General features: G+C 39.6%; 1 protein-coding gene across 1 annotated transcript in view; it reads left to right on the top strand.

The window, feature by feature from the left end:
• Window positions 1-20,672, top strand: part of LOC139456362 (uncharacterized) — a 37,400-nt gene that overhangs the window by 4,796 nt on the left and 11,932 nt on the right. The window contains exons 13-39 of the mRNA XM_071238015.1: window positions 533-587; window positions 1,033-1,176; window positions 1,492-1,715; window positions 1,867-1,997; window positions 2,995-3,176; window positions 3,541-3,686; window positions 4,364-4,687; window positions 5,055-5,197; window positions 5,402-5,472; window positions 5,685-5,839; window positions 6,270-6,436; window positions 7,910-8,078; window positions 8,548-9,104; window positions 9,332-9,594; window positions 9,922-10,119; window positions 10,377-10,580; window positions 10,786-10,925; window positions 11,514-11,673; window positions 11,936-12,006; window positions 12,728-12,885; window positions 13,408-14,613; window positions 15,918-16,012; window positions 16,618-17,151; window positions 17,441-17,618; window positions 17,946-18,130; window positions 18,316-19,013; window positions 19,188-20,635. Of these exons, the coding sequence (XP_071094116.1) occupies window positions 533-587; window positions 1,033-1,176; window positions 1,492-1,715; window positions 1,867-1,997; window positions 2,995-3,176; window positions 3,541-3,686; window positions 4,364-4,687; window positions 5,055-5,197; window positions 5,402-5,472; window positions 5,685-5,839; window positions 6,270-6,436; window positions 7,910-8,078; window positions 8,548-9,104; window positions 9,332-9,594; window positions 9,922-10,119; window positions 10,377-10,580; window positions 10,786-10,925; window positions 11,514-11,673; window positions 11,936-12,006; window positions 12,728-12,885; window positions 13,408-14,613; window positions 15,918-16,012; window positions 16,618-17,151; window positions 17,441-17,618; window positions 17,946-18,130; window positions 18,316-19,013; window positions 19,188-20,635 (8,006 nt within the window). The remainder of the gene's footprint in view (window positions 1-532; window positions 588-1,032; window positions 1,177-1,491; window positions 1,716-1,866; window positions 1,998-2,994; window positions 3,177-3,540; window positions 3,687-4,363; window positions 4,688-5,054; window positions 5,198-5,401; window positions 5,473-5,684; window positions 5,840-6,269; window positions 6,437-7,909; window positions 8,079-8,547; window positions 9,105-9,331; window positions 9,595-9,921; window positions 10,120-10,376; window positions 10,581-10,785; window positions 10,926-11,513; window positions 11,674-11,935; window positions 12,007-12,727; window positions 12,886-13,407; window positions 14,614-15,917; window positions 16,013-16,617; window positions 17,152-17,440; window positions 17,619-17,945; window positions 18,131-18,315; window positions 19,014-19,187; window positions 20,636-20,672) is intronic.

Here is a 20,672-nt window from a genome sequence, read left to right as displayed (position 1 = left end):
TCTGCCATCCTTTGAGGTTCTACATGTATAACCCAATGTTCAAGCTGTATGAAGTCTGCCATACAAACCAGTGATTGATATTATGAACAATACAAAACGCGGTCTGGCTACAATAGTATCGCATTTGCAGTACAGTAATAATAATAAAAAGACTAGATTACAACAGTGTTATATGTAAAACTAGTATGTAACCTTAAAATGATATCACTATACATAACAATTCGTCATAAACACGGGCTATAGAAACCAAGGTCAGGTCACCATAGTAGGGACCGTGATGACTTTCGGTAGCCCAGCTACCCTCTGGCTACTGGCGATTGTTTGCAAGTTATGCCGAAACTTCGAAAGACATAACTATCGTGACAATCACAGAAGAAATAAAATATGAATAAAGCGCTAAACTAAACCAGATTCAATATAAACATATCAAAACTTAAATATAAGAACATTTGTGTGATGTTATAGCACGCATATCTTTTATCGAATTAGAACATCTATTGATGCTGGTGAAGATAAAGATGTTTTGTTTCAGGAAACAGTAACATCCGTTAAACAACTCTGTTTCGATGGTGACTACAAACATATCCGTAAGTGTTCAAGTGTCTTTGCACATTCCTGAAGAAGGGAAACTTGAATAATGTAATCCAATCCAATGTTGTGCATCCTAAATACAGCAGATGTATTGTCATATTGGTGAGACATTGTAGATGAGGACCTTGCATTGTTTAATATATTAATGGCCTTTGAAGATGGCACTTGTTCTTACCTTGTCTGGCGCTCAGAATTCAGAGCATAAAACAAAGACTGGTCTTCTCGGAGTACAATGAGTATTATATCTTGATGGGCTAGAAGCATTACTCCGGACTGATACAAATCATCCACAGAGACACAAGGGCTTGCACGTCGCCATTTGAATGAAATAGTCTGTTGAAGCCCATTCAATCTTCTAAATCTTCCTAACGTACATCGTTCCTACTAAAGAATTGTTATTATGTAAAAATGGTGTAATCAATCATAAATACCTACTTTCAGCTACGGTTGAAATGACATTGACCCAGAAGCGAGCTTGTCTGACACTGGGAGCTCTGGCTAGATCGTTGTCCGATATCGGAAACAACACAGCTGCCGAGAATGTCCTGGAGAAGCTAGAGAATAAACTTGGCTTTTACAACCACAGTGAGTTTTAATTGAAATGACATGACACAATGATCTCTGCTTTGGCCACTTTAATCCTTTTGATCCAGCGTTGACAAGAACACAAATTGTTAACTAGAGGAGTAACCGATTCAGTTAACGAGTGTTGTGTGGACGTGTGCTATACTCAAATACAACAAGTCTGTATTGTCATGTGATTAGGACCAAATACTTTGCCATCAATAGTCTGGATATTGATAAAACAGATACAAATAATTATTCAGTTCCAAATCCTTATAATAATTGATTGTATCAAAATATACATTACACTTCATTAACACTTTGTAATGTTCTCAGCTCTCTCCTCCCCTATCTTGGACCGCAAAAAGCGATCAATCCACGACTTCGATTACGAGCAGCACCATCACATCGTGTCCAAGATGGTTCTTCTACACAGTCTTGGCAATGCTGGAATGCCAAGGTCTTTACGTCATATCCGGTCATATCTTCAACCTAACCTGGGTTCCCCAACATGGCGGAGGGCAGCAGCCAATAGTCTCCGCCAGTACACATGTAACGAGGTAAAGAACTTCATCCCTTGCCTTGCCAAAGCAGGATAGGAAATATATCGCACGTAAAAGAGTTATGACTGTAAGATAAACCAACATTTACCAATTCGACCCTTCAAGACCATAATACACTGTGTTACGAAACACTATTTCCTGTTATTAGAGTGCACTGCTGCTGTTTGACATCCTCGCCCACGAAGAGAATGAGAAGGTCCACAAGGAGGCCAGAGAAGTGTACCTGAAACATCCTCAACGACACCGCCTGACCAAGGACAAGGAGAATATTCTTCTGAGGTAGATTGAAGTAATTTGTACCTATGAAGATATGTATGCTTCGACATCTCAACGGATATCATGTTATGTTTATCCCCTTTATACACCTTGGAAATGATATCTATATACGTAGATGTTAATCAATCAAATAACGATTGTTTTCATTTCTGTTCAAATGGCTGAATAGAACATATCTGTGGAATTGAAAGTTGATACAGATGTTTATATTTGCCTCGTTTGTACTAAATAGCCATATTACTTTACCAGGGTTCGCTGGTCGAGTACGACTCCCATAATCACCTCAATCATGATGTTGATAAGATGCCGGTTACACCTAGCCCTACATTCAGGAATGCATTATGTTCGGGATATCTCAAGAAGTGTACACTACAATAGTATGAAAACTATGTTCATATCATCCTTTGGTGGGGGGTTGGAAGTCGTAAGGTTTTAAGCGAGCTTCAGGAAAGGAAGCTTCTTTGTATACTGGACGATCTCACTGTGTTTGTATAATATGTTTGTAAGATCTAGCGTCCTTAATTGAAGAAATAGAAGAAGATGATATAATGTATGTGATTGACTGAAATTGAGTGTCAATGCGTCTATAACCGTCTCATTATTCGCTAGAGACATGAGATGTTCCATTTTTATGTCAATATCAATATGACATGAACTTATTGCAACTTAAGTGATATCATGAGATAGTGGAAATGCCTGTAGATTTCTCACCGTGTTAGCCAGAGACATTTACTTTCCATAATGGTATTAAGTTGAATGAGGCATGCTTTTCACCAAATTGAAGGTAATGGTATTCCACTGAAAATGCGTCGTGGTATGTAGTTATTTGGGGTATCGTCTTGAAATGGCGGTAAAATTAGCTGTTTCTGTTTTCACAACTATTTGCAAATACTTTTCTTGTTACATAATGAAGTGACTCACCAACTACTTGGTTTTGCATCTTAATATTACTATATGATAGCGGCATGGAAGTTAAGGCTTCAGGTATTCATCTTCACAGCCACGACTACACCTACCATGCCGTGTCCCGTGTACGCCGTGAGGTCTTCCACGTCGACACAAGTGATGGTCTACGTCTCACCATTAAGATGCCAGGAATCGACTGGCACAAGACCTTTGGGAGCAGCAGCATAGGCGCGAGTCTCGGCCTGAAAATAAACAACATGCTTGACATGAAGCTGCGTATGTATTAGTCTTTATCCCGCATCAATATTTATGTTGCAACGGCCTCCTTTCCACCAAATAGCTGTCAGGAAACACTATAAGTTGAAGTCACTTTCTGTTTATTTATATACACAAGGGTAACTATTTATCTGGAATTTACTTTTAACATAAAGACAAACGTTACGACGGAGTGTTAAAAATGCTGGAAGGGATGACCATGAACATTATTTTGGCCGTGAAAGTAAGTGATGCATGAATAATGGATAATGAGAGTATCAATTTAACATAATCCAATTGTATTATCATTTATACTAGCTGAGAAGAACATTTTTCTGATTCGTGTACAAGATTAAGAAAGTGCAAATTTATTGTTTTTGTTTAGATCCATTACACAGTTTCTTTAGCATCAACGTTGATGATGAAGCGTGGGTGACAGCAAACATCGGCATAATTGGCAAACACGTGGACATCGTCAGGGCAAAGTTTTGTTATGCTGGCCACATAGAATACGACCTCAACGTTTTAAAGGTTGATATATATCCAATTAACAATTATATGATCAGCAGATTATGAAAGTAAACGCAAAGTGTACTACTCTTCCATAAACGTTTGATAGCAGCCATATGGCATGCGTCTCTGATAGTACTCCCTTTTTGCCTTATGTGAACAAATACCGTTGTTGGCCTGTTTATCTGTCTAAAACACTTGTTCTTCCCTCTGAAAAGTCTATAAATGGAAATGGTGCACATCCAATTAATTTTTAACATGCCCGCCATGGAAACATTTTTTAATGTAATATTTGTCTTTTTTTAAGTATTTTCAGGCATTTAATAGTGTGTAGTTGCGTAGAATGATGTGCATCAATTACATTTCGTGGTATGTGCAAAAAGGAAGACTGGTACATCGTTTTATCCTGGACGCTTTTACAATTTGAATGCATCGCGCACTTGTATTTTCCCTTATGTTGTCATTGACACATGTGCGGATGATTCCTGAATTATATGGTAAATAGACGTGTGGTAAATCTATATACACATTGCTCTTTGCGACTGATCTGTCATCTGTATTTATAACCTTATTTTTTTAACCAGTTAATCAATGCATCGCAACACAGCTTGTTGTCAACTGCAGTTATAACTGGTGGTAGGAAACACTTTCGCATACATTTAACAGGATTAAAAAAGCACATTTACATTCTCTTACAGGATTTCAACATCAACCACTTCAAGGATCTTCTTCAGAAGCTGGACAATATATTCCACTCCATAGTAGATGGCATCAAAGACGCAATCGATATGTTTAAGAAGATCACCCAACCAGGTTACATTAAAGGAATGCTGACAGAGATAATCAACTTTGTGAAGAGCCTCCCCAGCCTAGTTGTCCAGTTTGTGGAAGACTTCGTGGACCTTGTGAAGAAAGTGGTCAATTTCCACACTGATCCCATCATGGAAAAGGTGAAACAGATCGCACAGAGGGTCAAGGCTTTTGCTGAGGAGATCAAACAGGACGCCTTGGAGTTCTACCACGTAAGCCCTTCACTCAAGGTTAAGCTTGGCAGGCATTGTAATATTTTAATTAGCTGGTGGTCACATTCAGAATGGTAATAGATTTATATCATTTGCAAATGACTTGATATTTATATAAAAATGTGTACATGTCACTCCCACATATATACGGTCTACGTCCCTACTCTTAGTTAACATTCAGGTTTCTCTCGTATCTGTTCCCCTTTGCCACTGGGTATTTTGGGTAAGAATTCGTTCCCAGCAACCTACAATAGATACATGTATTACTAAATATATAGGACCTGATTCCGTATTGTTAGAGTTGCAGTTCCCTGATGATAACCAGTATTCGGACGTGAAACATTCTACGTTATATTTGTTATTCCAGAGCCTTGCTGACCCTGTGGTGATAACGCTTCCCAAAGTTGGCAAGATGCTGAAAGAGGCTGGAGATGACATCATCGCAATCTTCAAGGACTTCTTCAAGAGTCCAGCACAATCCTTTTCCAGAATTGGACAAGCTGTCATGAAGTATCAATTGAATTTTGTACCCATTTAGCAATTGGCAAGAATATATTTATGAACACATTCCGCCATTTTGGAAAGCAATGAGCATAAGGGGATTAAAATGTGTCCCCAGCGGATGAGGTTTTTGCACATGTAAACAGATTTGTTTCCTACTTACAATTTAGTAATGACCTTATCACTCTTCTTACTGAAAATGAATGTTTTCAGGGTTCGCCTTGCTGTCACAATGGTAATAGATGCCAAGAATAAGATAGCTGACGCATGCTCATTCTCTAAAGGTATTTAGACAAACATATAATAGTGTTTGAGACACAACATTGTAACTAAATATTGTAACGTGTTAACAGTAACATTTTAGTTTTCTTGAAGCCTTATGCTTGAGCAAGGGCAAATGCAATATATGTGGTGCTGGTAATTCTTAAACAGGATTGCATTTACTGTGGAACCTGTGATGTATGTTGAACACTTACATTATGTGTTTCTCTTTAAGGAACAAGCCCATTCTGGATGCATATCGGGGAAGGAGTGACACAAATAACAGGTGACATCAAGGACTTGGTGGCCATGGTTATGGACAAGGTCAACACCATCATACATCCCCGATCATCAAGCTCGGATGGTACCAACGATGGCATCATGGGACCTGTTTGTATATTACTTACTTGCCAATGACTTTACATACATGTACCATCCTTGCAGGCATGGCTGCCAAGGCAGGGGGCTTTACTCATGTGATTTATTAACTCCTCTTGGCATATAATCTGTCAACCATGACTTGATTTGATATGCATACATCAAAATGTGCAGTCAAACAATAATCGTGACACTAAGTTTTTCTTAGTAAGGTATAGCTGTGCTCAGAAATGTTTGACAAAAACGTTAAAATATACCTTGATGTACTAACACAAGGTTCCTAATTCCAAAACGTATATATTCTAGTCGCTATAGAGTTGAAACACTGCCGATTCAACCTTAAGTTTTTACTCACCCACTCACTCACTAACGCCAAGTGAAATCCGATTGACTGCTCAATATAGCTATTGAAGAACATGACACAACTAATACTTACTTTCAGTACAAGACGAAGACCTGGTTTAACAATGAGTCACAGGTTATGCTGTCAAACGTCACTTCAAGGATGTCAGGACTGAAGACCATGGCAGATCCTTTCTTCAAGGCATACAAAGACGTCATGGGTGTCGTCACTGGTGTAAAGACGGCATTTGAAACTGTGAAAACAGTGTAAGTATTGACAGTTGCAGACACGATTACTGGGAGAGACGGTAGCAAACGACATATATAATGTGTACATAGTTAATTATAGCATATTTAATGCGGTTATTTTCATTGGACGTATGTTCAGAAAAGTATGAACAGCAGATTTTGACGTTTACATGTTTTTCATCCCTTCAAATGATTTTCACCATTATTTTGCCTTTCACCCCAAGTGGAATCTGATTCGGAATATACTTGTGACTGATTATTCTATGGCGTCGATGTTTTATATTCACGACACTGTATTCTAGAAATGTCAACACTGACGGACTATTTCCAGATTCCTGGGGAAACCCAGGGAATTTCCCAGCAAGCATGAATACAGAATCGTTTTTTTCTGATCATGTATATACTTTAATCTTCAACTCAGCATTATTGCATACATTTGAATTCAGAGTGTTTGACTGCATTACAGTTTATGTACCTAGTGAACCACAGGATGAAATGCACATCCAAACTTTCGACTCGATACGTGCCTAGACTGACAGTGACAGTCAAAAGCATTCTCCAGCTGGTTAGGAATTATCTTTAGTATCTATTCGACACATCTTAACAATCGAATTTGAATGATCGACCAACTGATCAATGATCATTTACATCTAAACGCATCAGGTTCACCGACAACGTTGATCGTGTCGACTATTTTGACGCCCGCACTTTCAGTCCTCTCTACAATCCAGTAGTTCCTGGTTATAACACGCTGTTAGTCTTCAATTGCAATTTCAATATGGCTGTTCAATTCTTAAAGCGCCAGAGGCCTGGTGGGCGAGATGATCATCATACATGCATGCATGTAGTTCCAAATTTGTTCGAGGCATGTTGTTTGGAAATCAAATATGGCTGCTCAGAAACCAGTAAACCATTTAAGCTGAAACTTCACATGCTTGTTCCCACATATGATGCCACCTTAATTTGTTCAATAGGTTTAATTTACATTTGCAACATGGCCGCTACAGCAGCCAAATGGAAAACATGTGGCTCTAATTCAGTCAATCTGTTTGAAATTTTAATTTTAATTTTAATTTTAAATGCATATTTTGCTTCTGTAACTTCTTCTCGGATAGGCTACACTGAGAATGATGAACTTATACATGTATGTTTCATCTTACACTGACATCAAATTATATTCAGATCTTTCGGATTTTAGTTTGTTTTTAATCCTCAGTATTAATAATGGTAGTATTTGAACATAAATGCTAACAGCTACTTTGGTTAAGTGACTGTTTTTGTTGATTTTTTTTAAACTGTTGACTATCCAGGTGAAATACAGTACCGTAGCACTATTTTTCCATAGTGTTCTGATATTATGAGGACAAAAAATATTGTGTTTTAATAAATAATTTGTGTTGCACCCGTTGAGACTTCTTGAGATTTAGTTCTGGCTGTTTTTTTATATCCGTAAGTGGACATTAACGAAAATCATTGGCTTAAATTTTTCAGTGTCAATGTGGGAAAGTCACTGATTCAAAAGATATTTGGAAGCAAGTTCCACCGTCGGTTTCCAGCAGAGAGAGAATCCGGGTCCTGTACAGACGCTGTCTGGCCTGCCACAGGTGGGGACAAGTATCCGACAGTGGGCGTTGACGTCAGTGCTGACCCTGGACATATTGTAAGATTCATTCACTTCAAGTTGCAGACAGGGCAGTTCATAAAGATTGAGCATGTTTAATCTATCTTGCAGTTCGAAAAGAATATAGATATCTCTATTCATATTATAAGTGAAATATTCAATCCTAATTAAATATGTTTAATATCAATCTGTTAATTTTCACACGTGACACGTATATAAAATGTCTTAACCGAGACTCTAAAAATAGGCTATAGAGCGGCGTCAACTCTCTCACATACATAAAGTTGACATTATAATATCCGACTGTTTTAAAGCATTCGTTGCCTTGCACACAAATTAATGATGACTTAATAGAATAAATCGACCCCAAACATCTGAAATACAGTTCTTTTCTAGCTAGAAACTCACTGGGGAATTAAAAATTTGATGTGTGTTGTATGTGTAGAATATGAATCTGATGTTCTACAATATTCCTGAACTAAAACATGCATGTCTGTTTATTTTCCAGATTGTAAATCCTGTAGCAGGTATCGTCCAGTCAACAGGTACTGACGAAATCACAATCACACCTACCGATGACAACTTCATGGAATACCAGGTCGTTATTAACAACGTCATTCCCAACAGTAACGTCACAGATTCGGGCTCTGTCATGGAAGCCGGCGACAACATCGGCACAGCAGGAGACATCAACTGCAGTCCCAACTTTATACACGTTGCCCTTCGTGTCACAGAAACGGGAAAATGCGCTGACCCATCTAAATATCTGGATAGACTTATGCCCATTCCACACTGGGTACAACAATGCAATGAGCACACGTTCTACTACATTGGCAAGACATACGATGCCGACGGAACGACGGATGGAGCCCCCAAGGAAACTGTTGACAGTTACATGGGTCCACTTTTCTCAAAGATGCAGACTTCTGCTCATGTCGAACCTGACCCCGCACCCCCTTTCAAACCTGAAGGAACAGATCATCCTAATGTCAAGGCTCTCGCAAACTCCTTCCACAATATCTTGTCGCCGCTGAAGAACTTTGGTCACATGTTGAAGTCTATCGCGTAGGTATACAATTATGGAGAGTGGAGTTAAATCTCAAATTTATTCTATAAATAATGTTCACTGGACCCCGGAACGCATGAATATTCCTAAAAACTAAACTGTCCTAAACATAGTCCGATCAATCTCTTTACCTGATCAAAAAACAAACAATATGTATGAAATATGATTGTTGCTGAAATGTTAATGAAATGTAAATGTCAACACCACTCTTTTCCTCCTACAATAGGATTCCCAATGTTGAGTCTGTCTTCAACATCAACACGATGACGGTATCGAAGCTCAAAGATATATTGAAGGCCAGGCTAGACATCGTGAAGAGAATAGACAACTTTGTTTCCGAGGTTGACCATTGTCTACACTCCAAGCCTGTGGAAGAACCAGTGTCTCTTTCAACCTTTAAACTGCGTAGTCTTCTCGCCTTGAGCAAAATAGCTGTCATTGGAGATAAGATTGGAATGGTCAAATCTCTAGTAACGCATGGACTTGATGGTAATATTCATTATTAGTTTGTGTATCCCACAGGAAACATTTGATAATCCCCTTTAGGAAAGGATTAGCTTGGGTTGTTTTTTAAGACCTCCCATTGGTATTGAGCATCCCCTTGTCTTCTTGTTATCTTCTATCTATAATTCATTATAATAGTTTGATCATGATGCTATGTTAAACAGTACATATAATATTATTTGATTTATCTGATGTGTTACTGATCCATTTACTATGGTCACGTAAATCATGAAACAAGAGATATCCATAAAATTTATGTTATCCAAAAGTAATTACTTTTCTCGTGCTTCTAATGCTTCTTCTTCACCACAGCGTGTCCAAACCTGAAGTCAGGTCTAGCTTATGGCTTCGGCCATCTGTGTACCCCTGATCCCGACTGCCAAGGCATGTCCTGTGGTGTTGTGTTTCCATACTCACACTATCACAAGACTGTCAGGGTGTATATCAGGTCCTGTGGCTCCAGGTTACATCTGACATTCCCTGGTATGATACGAGAGCATGATGCTAAAGGTATGCTAATTGATGATGACAGCACAAATATATAAATATACTTGATAACTCCGTCGGATAAACATTGAATGAACGACATGATACATGTCTTACATAAGTGTTTTAATTACTAAAGCATGACTGTATCAAGGATAGATATTCATATACAAATATTTTAATTCAGAATTGAAATAATCAGCACAATTACAAAAGCTGATTACATTCTTCTCAGTGAACATGGTTTAACATGCATGGTATATTGTTATATGTTTTTCAAGATGGCCCCCAAATCATCGATCTGCCTCTCACAGACACCTTTGTGAAAAAATTCCACATCATCTTCCGACTGAACACTTTTGAAAATGGAGCAGATATGGTAGTGAGTCTAACAGGCAATCTATGTTCAACGGACTTCGGCTCTTGTCTTCCTATGGTGCAGATTCTGAACAGAACAAAGTTCAATAACCCCCTTTGTAACCCAGGTAAGTCTTAAATCTTATCCTGTCGACACATTAAAGATGCGACGTTTGTATACGTGTAACGTTTTGTTCTATGCCCCCTAATGCTTTTTGACAAATGTTTGTTTTCACATGTAGGTCGAAATACGAGCATATGGAGAGTTAGATATAAATAATTTGTGTTTTGCATAATAACGTTCAGCATATGCGATGATATTTATTGTTATAGCTAGTGCAAATGCCAGCACTGTGTCTAAAATCGAGTCTATGGGTATCCGACTGTGGATGTCGAAGATATCCCAATGTCATCTGGACATGCGAGAGGCAGGAGAGCTGCTCAACGACATTAGACAGGGCATCCTCCACGTGGTATGTAATAACCTTTATTTTAAGGTTCCTGAAATTATCTTGGGAGCAAAGTTATTCCATGAAAGGTTGGGAAAAGAGATAGAGTTGGAAAAACGATGGGCTCTTCATAAATATACTGATGCTGTTGATATAATCATTTTAGTTCTGTGAATACACTTAGAAGATGACTATAACCATATCTATACAATTATTTAAATAACACTGTGTGGTGAGAGCGTGAACTTTTCTATATCAGCAAATGATTTCATCAAACCGGAAGCCTTAATGGCTTTGTTATCTAGGAAGCTGGAGGCATAGAACTTTGCATTTTAAGGTAGTACTGGAAAATACATACGCTCCCAGGACGGAACTGACATCATTGAAAAGGATGTTAGACATGTTCCTGCTGGAAATAGTTTGGTTGCATTAGGACTGGCCCAAAGAACCAATCACAAGAGTGTGATTAATGGTTTACTTTATTTGTATCACTACTTTGCCATTTATACTATATGGAATCAGTACCAGCAGACATTATAAACTGATTATTGCTGACGCTGTGAATTGTCTTTGAAGGTATTGTATCATATTGTCTTTGTCTTACCTTTTAAGCTGTTTGATACTACGAAGAACCCCCTAGGAGCATTGCAACAGGAGTTTAAGGAGAAGAAAGATAGCTGCAGTCATAAAAAAATCCCAGTTAAACCCATGGATATGACATTTTTCTCATTCAATAATCTATTCATGGTTGGGCCAATTCCAATGACCCTAGGTACGCATTTGTTCATTATTATTTTTTTAATTCAAAATTTGTTCAAAATGTTAAATTGCCATAAGAAATTTGCGGTACTGAGTTCGGTCTAGGTTTAAAGTTTTTTATAGATTCAAGTTGCTCTTTTTACATTCACAGAGATACATATATTGTTTTTCTCTGAAATGTGGATTTTTCAACATTTGCAACTTGTGTCTGCAGAGAAGTAATGTTGACTCAACTCAACTAATACAGTAAACAAATGACGCAATCTATCATGCAGGATTTGGCGCTGGTGGGACAATTGGCGTAGAAGTTGAACTGGGAGTGTGTTTCATGAGCATGAGTTTGGAGGTAAGGTTCTTATTGTATACAGGTTTGTCTCTCTCTTCGTTGTTTAAAATCGCACTCAGCAAATTAAAGCTGTATGACGACGGTCTACAAATAATGGAATCTGGACAAGACAATCCAGTGATTGACACCATGAGCATTGGTTGGTTGGTTTGTTGTTAAACGCCGCACTCAGCAATATTCCAGCTCTATGGCGGCGGTCTGTAAATAATCGAGTCTGGACCAGACAATCCAGTGATTAATATCATGAGCGTCGATCCACGCAATTGGGATCGATGACATGCATCAACCATGTCTACGAGCCTGACCACCAGATCCCGTTAATCGCCTTTTACGACAAGCATGGGTTGCTGAAGACCTATTCTACCCCGGAATCTTCACGGGTCCCATGGGCATTGACGCACGCAACTGCCGTAAATGACATGCCACGAACCATGTCACCAGATGTGACCACCGATTCGTATACAAGTCACATTTAAGCCATCATCGTTTATCTTGTTCCTTAAGCGTTGCTCGGTTACTCTGTATGAACAATCGTACTTATATGTAATGAGAAGTAAATTGAAATATATTTATAGTTACTTATTTTCAAATTATGTGATTCGGCGTTCTCAAACACGAGGTATAAACGTTATAGTTCTGGAAAAACAAGATAGGTAACAGTTGTTAGTGTAAGTATTATATTTTAAAATGGATTTACCATCAAAATGGTCATATGTTCCAGGGGAAACTAACTCCCAGTGCTTCCATCAACGTTTGGGGCAGACTCGGGATTGACATAGGATTCGCTTTTGGAGGAATCACACTAACAGGCTACATCATGCAGACCAAGTTTCCAGTGACTGGCACGTTAGGGTTTGCAAAATTCCCACTGGATGTGACGTAAGAGATTATTCATAATTCATCTTTAAGTAACACAATTATATTTGACTGTAAATAGCCAGAATACTCCCCAAAGCATGATGATTTATGAATGTTAATCACCTTGATTACATCATATGAAATCAATCATCAATGATTCCATACCCTCACTCAATTACAAACGCACTCTCACACACACACACACACACACACACACACACACACACACACACACAAACACACACACACACACACACACACACACACACACACACACACACACACACACACACACACACACACACAAACACACACAAACACAAACACACACAAACACACACCACTGGCTATTACACGCCATTATGGTCATAGATTACAAATATATGCATATCATTTCAGTCCGCCATGTCTCTCCTATCTGACTAGTTATCCAAACTACTACACATGTCCTTATTTATTTGACCAACATAATTCGAATCTCATCTCAAGTCTTGATGCTTGCTTGAAGAGTTATTCGGTAATGTGTGTCTTTCATGTTTGTAGTGCTAGTATGGATATGGAGATGGTGCCACTGGCCCTAACACTGGAGGCATACGCTAAGCTAAGGCTGATAATTGTAACTGTCACCGTATACAGGGGCAATATTTGGCACTATTCAACACCCACAATCAAGAAAAATATTTTCACAACGCCGAACAAAGGGAGTGACTCCTCCCCACCAACATTCTCAAAGAATTCTGTTGGCACCAGAAGCAAGAGATCTGCTGCTTCTGGGGGCTGTGAGGTGAAGCAGATAAAAGGACGCTCGCCATCAGATACTGCATTCATTCTGAAAGCTACATCCGATGATGATGTCAGTGAAGTGAAGATGCATTATGGCATAGGAACAATTTCAGGCGGTACGGATGTAGCTGACTGGACGGAAATGGCCGGAAACACACTTACAATGCCCATGAAGCTCCCGTTTGGAGTTCCTCTCTACTGGACATTAAAGGCCAGTAACAGTGAAGGCGGGGAAGCTAAAACACAGTGCATGCTGCAGACATATGACAACACTCCTTCAGATGGTAGAGTTGATGAAGATTTCAGGATATCAAGTAATCCATTTGAACTTGGTGGCACAGTGGTTGTAATTGATGATAGCATAGTCGATCCACAACAGGAGATAGCCCTTGGATTCAGTTCTGGATCACAGGGGAATGAGGTCATACCTTGGGAACCTATATCACTTGAAAGAACCACAATGAGGTCAGGAGAACCAACAGAACTTAAATATTTCTCTCTGTCAAAGACTGGAAGTTTGACCGCTGAACCACTGAAAAGTGTTAAAACCAGGTTTGATCATGAATGCGCAAAACAGTGCATTGATTTCGGTCAAAACTGTGTTTCATTTGATTTTGAATATAATACACAGGTGTGTGACCTCCATTCTGTGGGGGAAGGCCCAAGTGCTGCTCTGAGACAAAATGGGAACTACAAGTCTTTTGAGAGACTTGGCGTTGGTCAGAAACATTACAAACTCTTCAAAAATCTTAATCTAACCCACAAGGAGACATATTTCATGAATACCCACGTTACCAATGAACTTGGGTATGAGAGCCATCTGTCCTCTCATGGAACGCTCCTAGATCTGACGCCTCCCAGTCCTGGACCTGTTGGGAACACCACGAAGGATGAAACCACATTCGATGGCTGCTCAGCATCCATCCTCCAACGTTGTAAGGATCTGTCCAAACTACCCAATCACAGGTGAGTATGATTGTCTTCACCGGGTGGTTTGTCGTATTCTTTTAAACGATTATTAACATGTACCTGCGGAACGTACTGTATTTCATAGAAAGTGCAATAAATATAAAATTATTCTGAAAAAAATAATGCAAATTTCAATACATATTCATTAAGATATCTCCTCGACTTTTACGGTCGTGAATAATATTGTGTACGTGCATGTTAATGCACGGCGGTCAGTTTGGATGTTTGCATGTTTGTTGGGCAGCCACGTGTTTTTAATGTGAACAGCGCACCATGAACAGCATTAACCGTGAAAAAACGCTAGCACAATTCCATGGCTTGCTGAAAATTAAATTCTGCGCAACGTGGGTATACTGCAAAAAGGAATGAAGTAGCCATCTTAATGTTCATCGAAACACAATATCATCTTATTGGATACGTTATCTACAGCCGGGCAACACACATGACTTGCCAAGGGCCGGTCGTCCAAGTGTGACGTCACGTCACAAGACAACCATATTCGGTTGGTGCATTTACGGAATCGATACCAAGCTGCCACATTTACAGCTCGATTAATTCCTGGGTTGAGTTCACTTAGTGGCAGAACTGTACGCAACCGGTTGAGAGAGCACAACGTCCATATGTGAAGCGATATGCCTAATTGTGCGTCCACATCACCGTCAGACATGCCTTACATGGTATAGACAGCATCTGAGGTTCAGAAGACAAGACTGGGACAGTATACTGTTCAAGGATGAGACCAGGACCTGGGTAGCAATGATGGTCGTGCAAGGGTCTGCAAGCGTCCGGGAGTACGTTTTTGTGTTGGTAAATGGCAATTTGAATGGCGTACGCTACCAGGACGACATCGTTCGAGATCATGCTCTACCCTTTGCGCAAATGCAGGGACGTAACATCTCGTTACGGCAGGATGATGCCCGCCCACACGTTGAACGTTTTGTAACAGACATTTTGAGACAGCAATACATTTCTGTACTGCCATGGCTGGCTGTTTCATCCATAACTGATATCTTAGATGAGTATAGATGATAAGAATTATAACAAAATTTGTTCGTATGGGCCATGTCATTTTGATGGTCCCTTATTACCTGTTATAAAGAAAACCAAGTGCTGAATTCTGATATGACTTCATTGTATGATATTGTTTCGTAATTATACATGCTCATCCATTTTTCCAAAAACATTGACTAAGACAGTTGAATGTGAAAGAAGCATCGTCACTTCTCCCCGCAAATGCTCCACGAACATGTGTATGTTTGAAGACGGGATTTGTTAATTTACAAACAAGTGTCTCTTTCTAGGAAAATAACTGATGGATCTGGTGGAAATACTGTCTTCAATGGACCCAAGAAAGGGATTGATGAAAAGTATACTCTTTCCAACAACCTTATTGCAGGTAAGCATTAATCACATAGTGATGATAACATGTGTTCGCGAAAAGGTGAGTGTGTTCTGCCCCATTGGTGGCACCGGTCACAAACACATGCAAAAGCAAGTCAATTGTTCAACTGACAAAACACACGGAAATATATGGTACAAGTCAACATAGGAAATTGCATCGGACATCGCTCACCGATGCCTCAAATTTCGAAATGTCTTCCACATGTATTCATTAAACGTTTTTGAAAGCATTACTGAGGCCTTGAATGTTGTAACTTTTATCAAACAACTTCTGAGCAAGAATTGTATCACGATCTTTGAAATCTTCGTAGAATTTGTTACTTAAAAGTTGTGAAATCTAGACTACACAGGATGGAGCTGATGGACTATTGCTCGACATAAAGGGAGAGTTGACTGTTGAAAAGTTGAAATCATGTCGATTGTCACACAGTCTTGTGGAGAGCATAAATGTCTTAGCCAAGTTTACATATATGTCATGAATTAGGAAGTCCAGCATTTCACATATTGTTTTCTTAGTTAAATTGAACTGTCATTTGCTTTCATTTTTGACAAATCGTCCTGAACCTCTGAAGATATTAATAACATGAATGTTCAACACAGGGAACTGGGATGGCTTTTATGACAACGAGACTGGCATCTATGGTTACACTTGGGCTGCTGGTACATCTGTATGTTCAAACGATGTGGTGGACTACAACGACCCTCATGCTAAAATACCCAGCAGGGATCAGTGGACCTACAGCGGCTTGACCTCAGGCCTTCATCTCTCTGATGGGCCTCATTACGTCACAGTTCAAGCTGTCAACAACATCATTCATGGCGGGGCTCTTGTCACGACAGTGTGCCACTCAACACCCATCATAGTCGACACGACACCGCCCATCTTCAATGGCATTAATGAAGTCTTCTTTGATGGCGATTTTGAGCTACTTGGACTGTACTACAATGGATCCGATCCTCTTTCAAACATTGCCCATGTCCACTTTGGGCTTGGATCTACCCAAAATGATGTGAAAGTGCGATCCTATGAAGAATATAAATCCTTTGGTGACCCAAAACCATATGTACTGGTTGAAGATTTTGTCCTGGCTCAAGGAGTTTCTGCTTGGCCTAGAATTCGACTAACTAACAGTGGTATGTAATGTGCTTTTGTCAAGAAAAATACCCCTTTTGAATACACACTTGGCAGCAATGTCCTTAATAAGATCACACGATCCTTAGATTCTGCAGTTGGTGGTTCAACCCTCACAGTTAACGAAGTGTCCCTTTACATAGAATGTGTGAAGTTTAAAAGTATATCACTCACTCACTCACCCAGCCAACCAACCACTCTCTCACTCACTCACTCACCCATTCCTCCACACACCCACACACCCACTCATCCACTCATTCATATCATGTCATACAATTCTACTGTGTCTAGTTGGTCTCTCCACAAGTGGCCACGCCAGTGAACCGATCATTGTGGACGACTCTTCGCCAGTAGTTGGCATCATCAATGACGGGGCCGTTGTTGGCGTAGATGTGGACTACCAGGCAGATGCACATTCCATCTGCGCTCAGTGGGAAAATTTCTATGACTCGGAGTCTGGAATTAAGAGGCATGTTGTTAATCACATCCTTTACAATAAATGATAATGCACTGATGCTTTTACTGAAAGACTTTATTCTTAAAGATAATTATTGATGTCATAAGACTACTTTTGTGCAGTAATCATTTCATTTTTCATTATCTATTAGTCAACGCATGATATTATGTAATTGTTCCCAGATCAGGAGCCTTGGCAATGATTTATATGTCCGTCGGAATAAGAATGTATTTATTACCACAGAAAGAAGACATGTTAACGGGAAAATCACGAATGGTTTCATCTGTATACACCAGCTGATATGCTTCATACCAATGATATTCAGCTATTTCTTCTCAGGTACTTGTGGGGTGTTGGTACCTCGTCTGGTATGGACGACGTTGTCAAGTTCAAAGTGGAGGACCGTACAGTCCACAATGACTGTAGCAGTGTTTCACTGACTCACAACACTACATATTACTCAACCATCATAGCATTCAATGGAGCTTTGAACATGAAGAGGGTTAATTTTACTTCAAATGGAGGTATATAAACCCTTGCCAAAGAAAATATATGTAATATCAAGGACAAATGTCAGTTAAAATTATATATAACTTAAGTTTCCATCAATACTGACGATACATTTTATATCCTACACACAAAAATCTGATCGATTTTCATAAAAGTAAAAAATAATGTTCAAATATTTGATCCTACAAGTCTGTTACAGTCCTGGTGGATATCACGGACCCAGTAAAGGGCTGGATCAAAGATGGAGGTGATGCAACACATGATGCCACTTACTCCTCAGAGCAAGCTCTGATTCAGGCTGTTTGGGGGGGTTTCTCTGATGCTGAGAGTGGGATTGTAAAGTATGAAGTCGACATATATATCAACAACCAACACAGGAAAACTAACACAATCTTACCAAGCCAGGATGGCCAGTTGAACTACTTGAACGAGAAAACACTCGAACTGAAACAAGGTGATGTCGTGTATACAAAAGTCAGGGGATTCAATGGAGCAGGAAAGAGTGTCGAAGCCTCAACCAATGGCTTTACACTAGACCTGACACCGCCAGTAGCCTACTTTGTTCACGACAATGATGGGCAACAAGAGTTCCAGTTGGATAAGACAGGACTTCATCTATCATGGAAGTTTGAGGACGCTGAATCGGGTATCGAGAAGTATATGGTTTCCGTTTTTGAAAACTCCGCTGGCATGAAGAGAAGAATTTGGCCTTCGACTGACGAGGCAAAGGACATACCCGCAACAGGAGGGCAAATATCCTATCCTCTGACATATCTTACCCTTGAGAATGGGGCACGCTACTTTGCCCATGTAATAGCTGTCAATAAAGCCAAGATGTCAAAAACTGTTGATTCTCCAGGTGTGGTGATCGATTACACATTACCAGAAGTAAAGAAGGTTCGTCTGCTGAATTATGATGACAAATCTCAATATATATCTTGTTCCATATTCTGATTTCTTTACATTGCCATTCCAAATGAAATCTAGTAGTTTCAGGGAAACTTGAGAATTAAAATATGAGCGTTATTGACATGACTACATCAGTGTTTGATTCTATTTGGCTTGTTTCAGATCCACCTTGGGCCAATGAAGGAGGATGAGGAAATTGAAGATGGAAAACTTATCCATACCGACAATTCCAAAATGACAATCTCCTGGAAAGTAAGTGATGATGAAAGTGGCATCAGTGATGTATATGTTGCCATTGGAAACTCGGAACATGATCAGTCCATAACCAATGGGTTTCTCACTTTCTCACAGACAAGTGAGGTGACACTGAGACATCTGAAACTTATTGATTCTCTGACAAGTGGCAACTACTACTACATCCAGATTAAGGTAAAGAATGGTGCAGGTGCAGAATCCAATGTAACCATTTCCAGACCAATTAATGTCCTACCTGGAAATGTCCCAGGTGTGATATATGATGGAAGGAAACGTTTCATTGATGCAGACTACCTGCATGATAAATCAACCTTTGCGATGTCATTCGCTGGTTTCAAAAGTATTGCCTGTGGTATTGTTGCCTATGAGTGGGGCATTGGGACTGAGCCTTATGTGACAGATATTGTGCCATTCACTGGCTTTGGTATTGTCAAGACGAATGAATCATCAGGCTTTGGACAAATTGACATCCAACTCTTTGAAGGTGTGAAGTACTTCACGACAGTTCGAGCAAGAACTGGACACAGTTGTCATGAGGAACACATTGTTTCAACATCTGATGGTATCATGGTGGACACAGAGGGACCTATAATCAAGGCATCCAACAGAAAAGGACATACAATCCCAGATGTTACGTCCTGGGGAGTGGTGTTCCAGACTGACACCGACATAGTTGAAGTCATTCCTGATGTCACTGATCCCTCTGGAGTAAATGCAAGCCACGTATGCTTAGGTTCCTACCCATATGAGGATGAGATCCACAAATGCAGTATTCAGAATGAAAAGAGCGTCAAGGGACTACATCTGCAGCCAGGATCATCAGTATTCATAACAATCGAAGCCAAAGACAATGCTGACAACAGTGCTGCATGGGAGTCTGTTGCCTTGATCCCTGATTCCACTCCACCCGAACTGGTTAACTTCACATGTACAAAGGAAATTTCCAGCATGAGGACTGGAATAGCTTGTGTTTGGGATCAAGCAAGGGAACATGAGAGTCACATGGAATCTATCCGTATCTGCCTTGGTGTGGCTGATAATCCCTGTTCACTGTCTCCTTTTGAAAACATACCACTCCAAAAGAGATCATGGAAAACTGACATCTTTAGAGTTATTGACAAGGTAAAAGACGATAAGATATTTGTCACAGCTCACCTAGCAAATGCCATGAAGAAAGAAACTAGTTTGACTAGAGAAGTCATCCTTGATTCAACAATACCTACAGCTGGTCGAGTTTTGATTGTTACCAATGACCGATTGAGAGATAAAACTACTCATAAGCAATGTCAAGTGCCAAACTCCTTCGTTGAGGTGATCATAACAGGATTTGAAGACATTGACACAGGCATAAGCAGGTACCAAACTTAGTGTTGATTTTCGCAAAGATATGTA

This window comes from Haliotis cracherodii, unplaced genomic scaffold, assembly GCF_022045235.1.
Source record: "Haliotis cracherodii isolate W230 unplaced genomic scaffold, xgHalCrac1.p SCAF_11, whole genome shotgun sequence".
Taxonomy (NCBI): domain Eukaryota; kingdom Metazoa; phylum Mollusca; class Gastropoda; order Lepetellida; family Haliotidae; genus Haliotis; species Haliotis cracherodii.
Note: the sequence above shows the minus strand (reverse complement) of the source record. Positions and strands in the feature narration are given on the sequence as shown.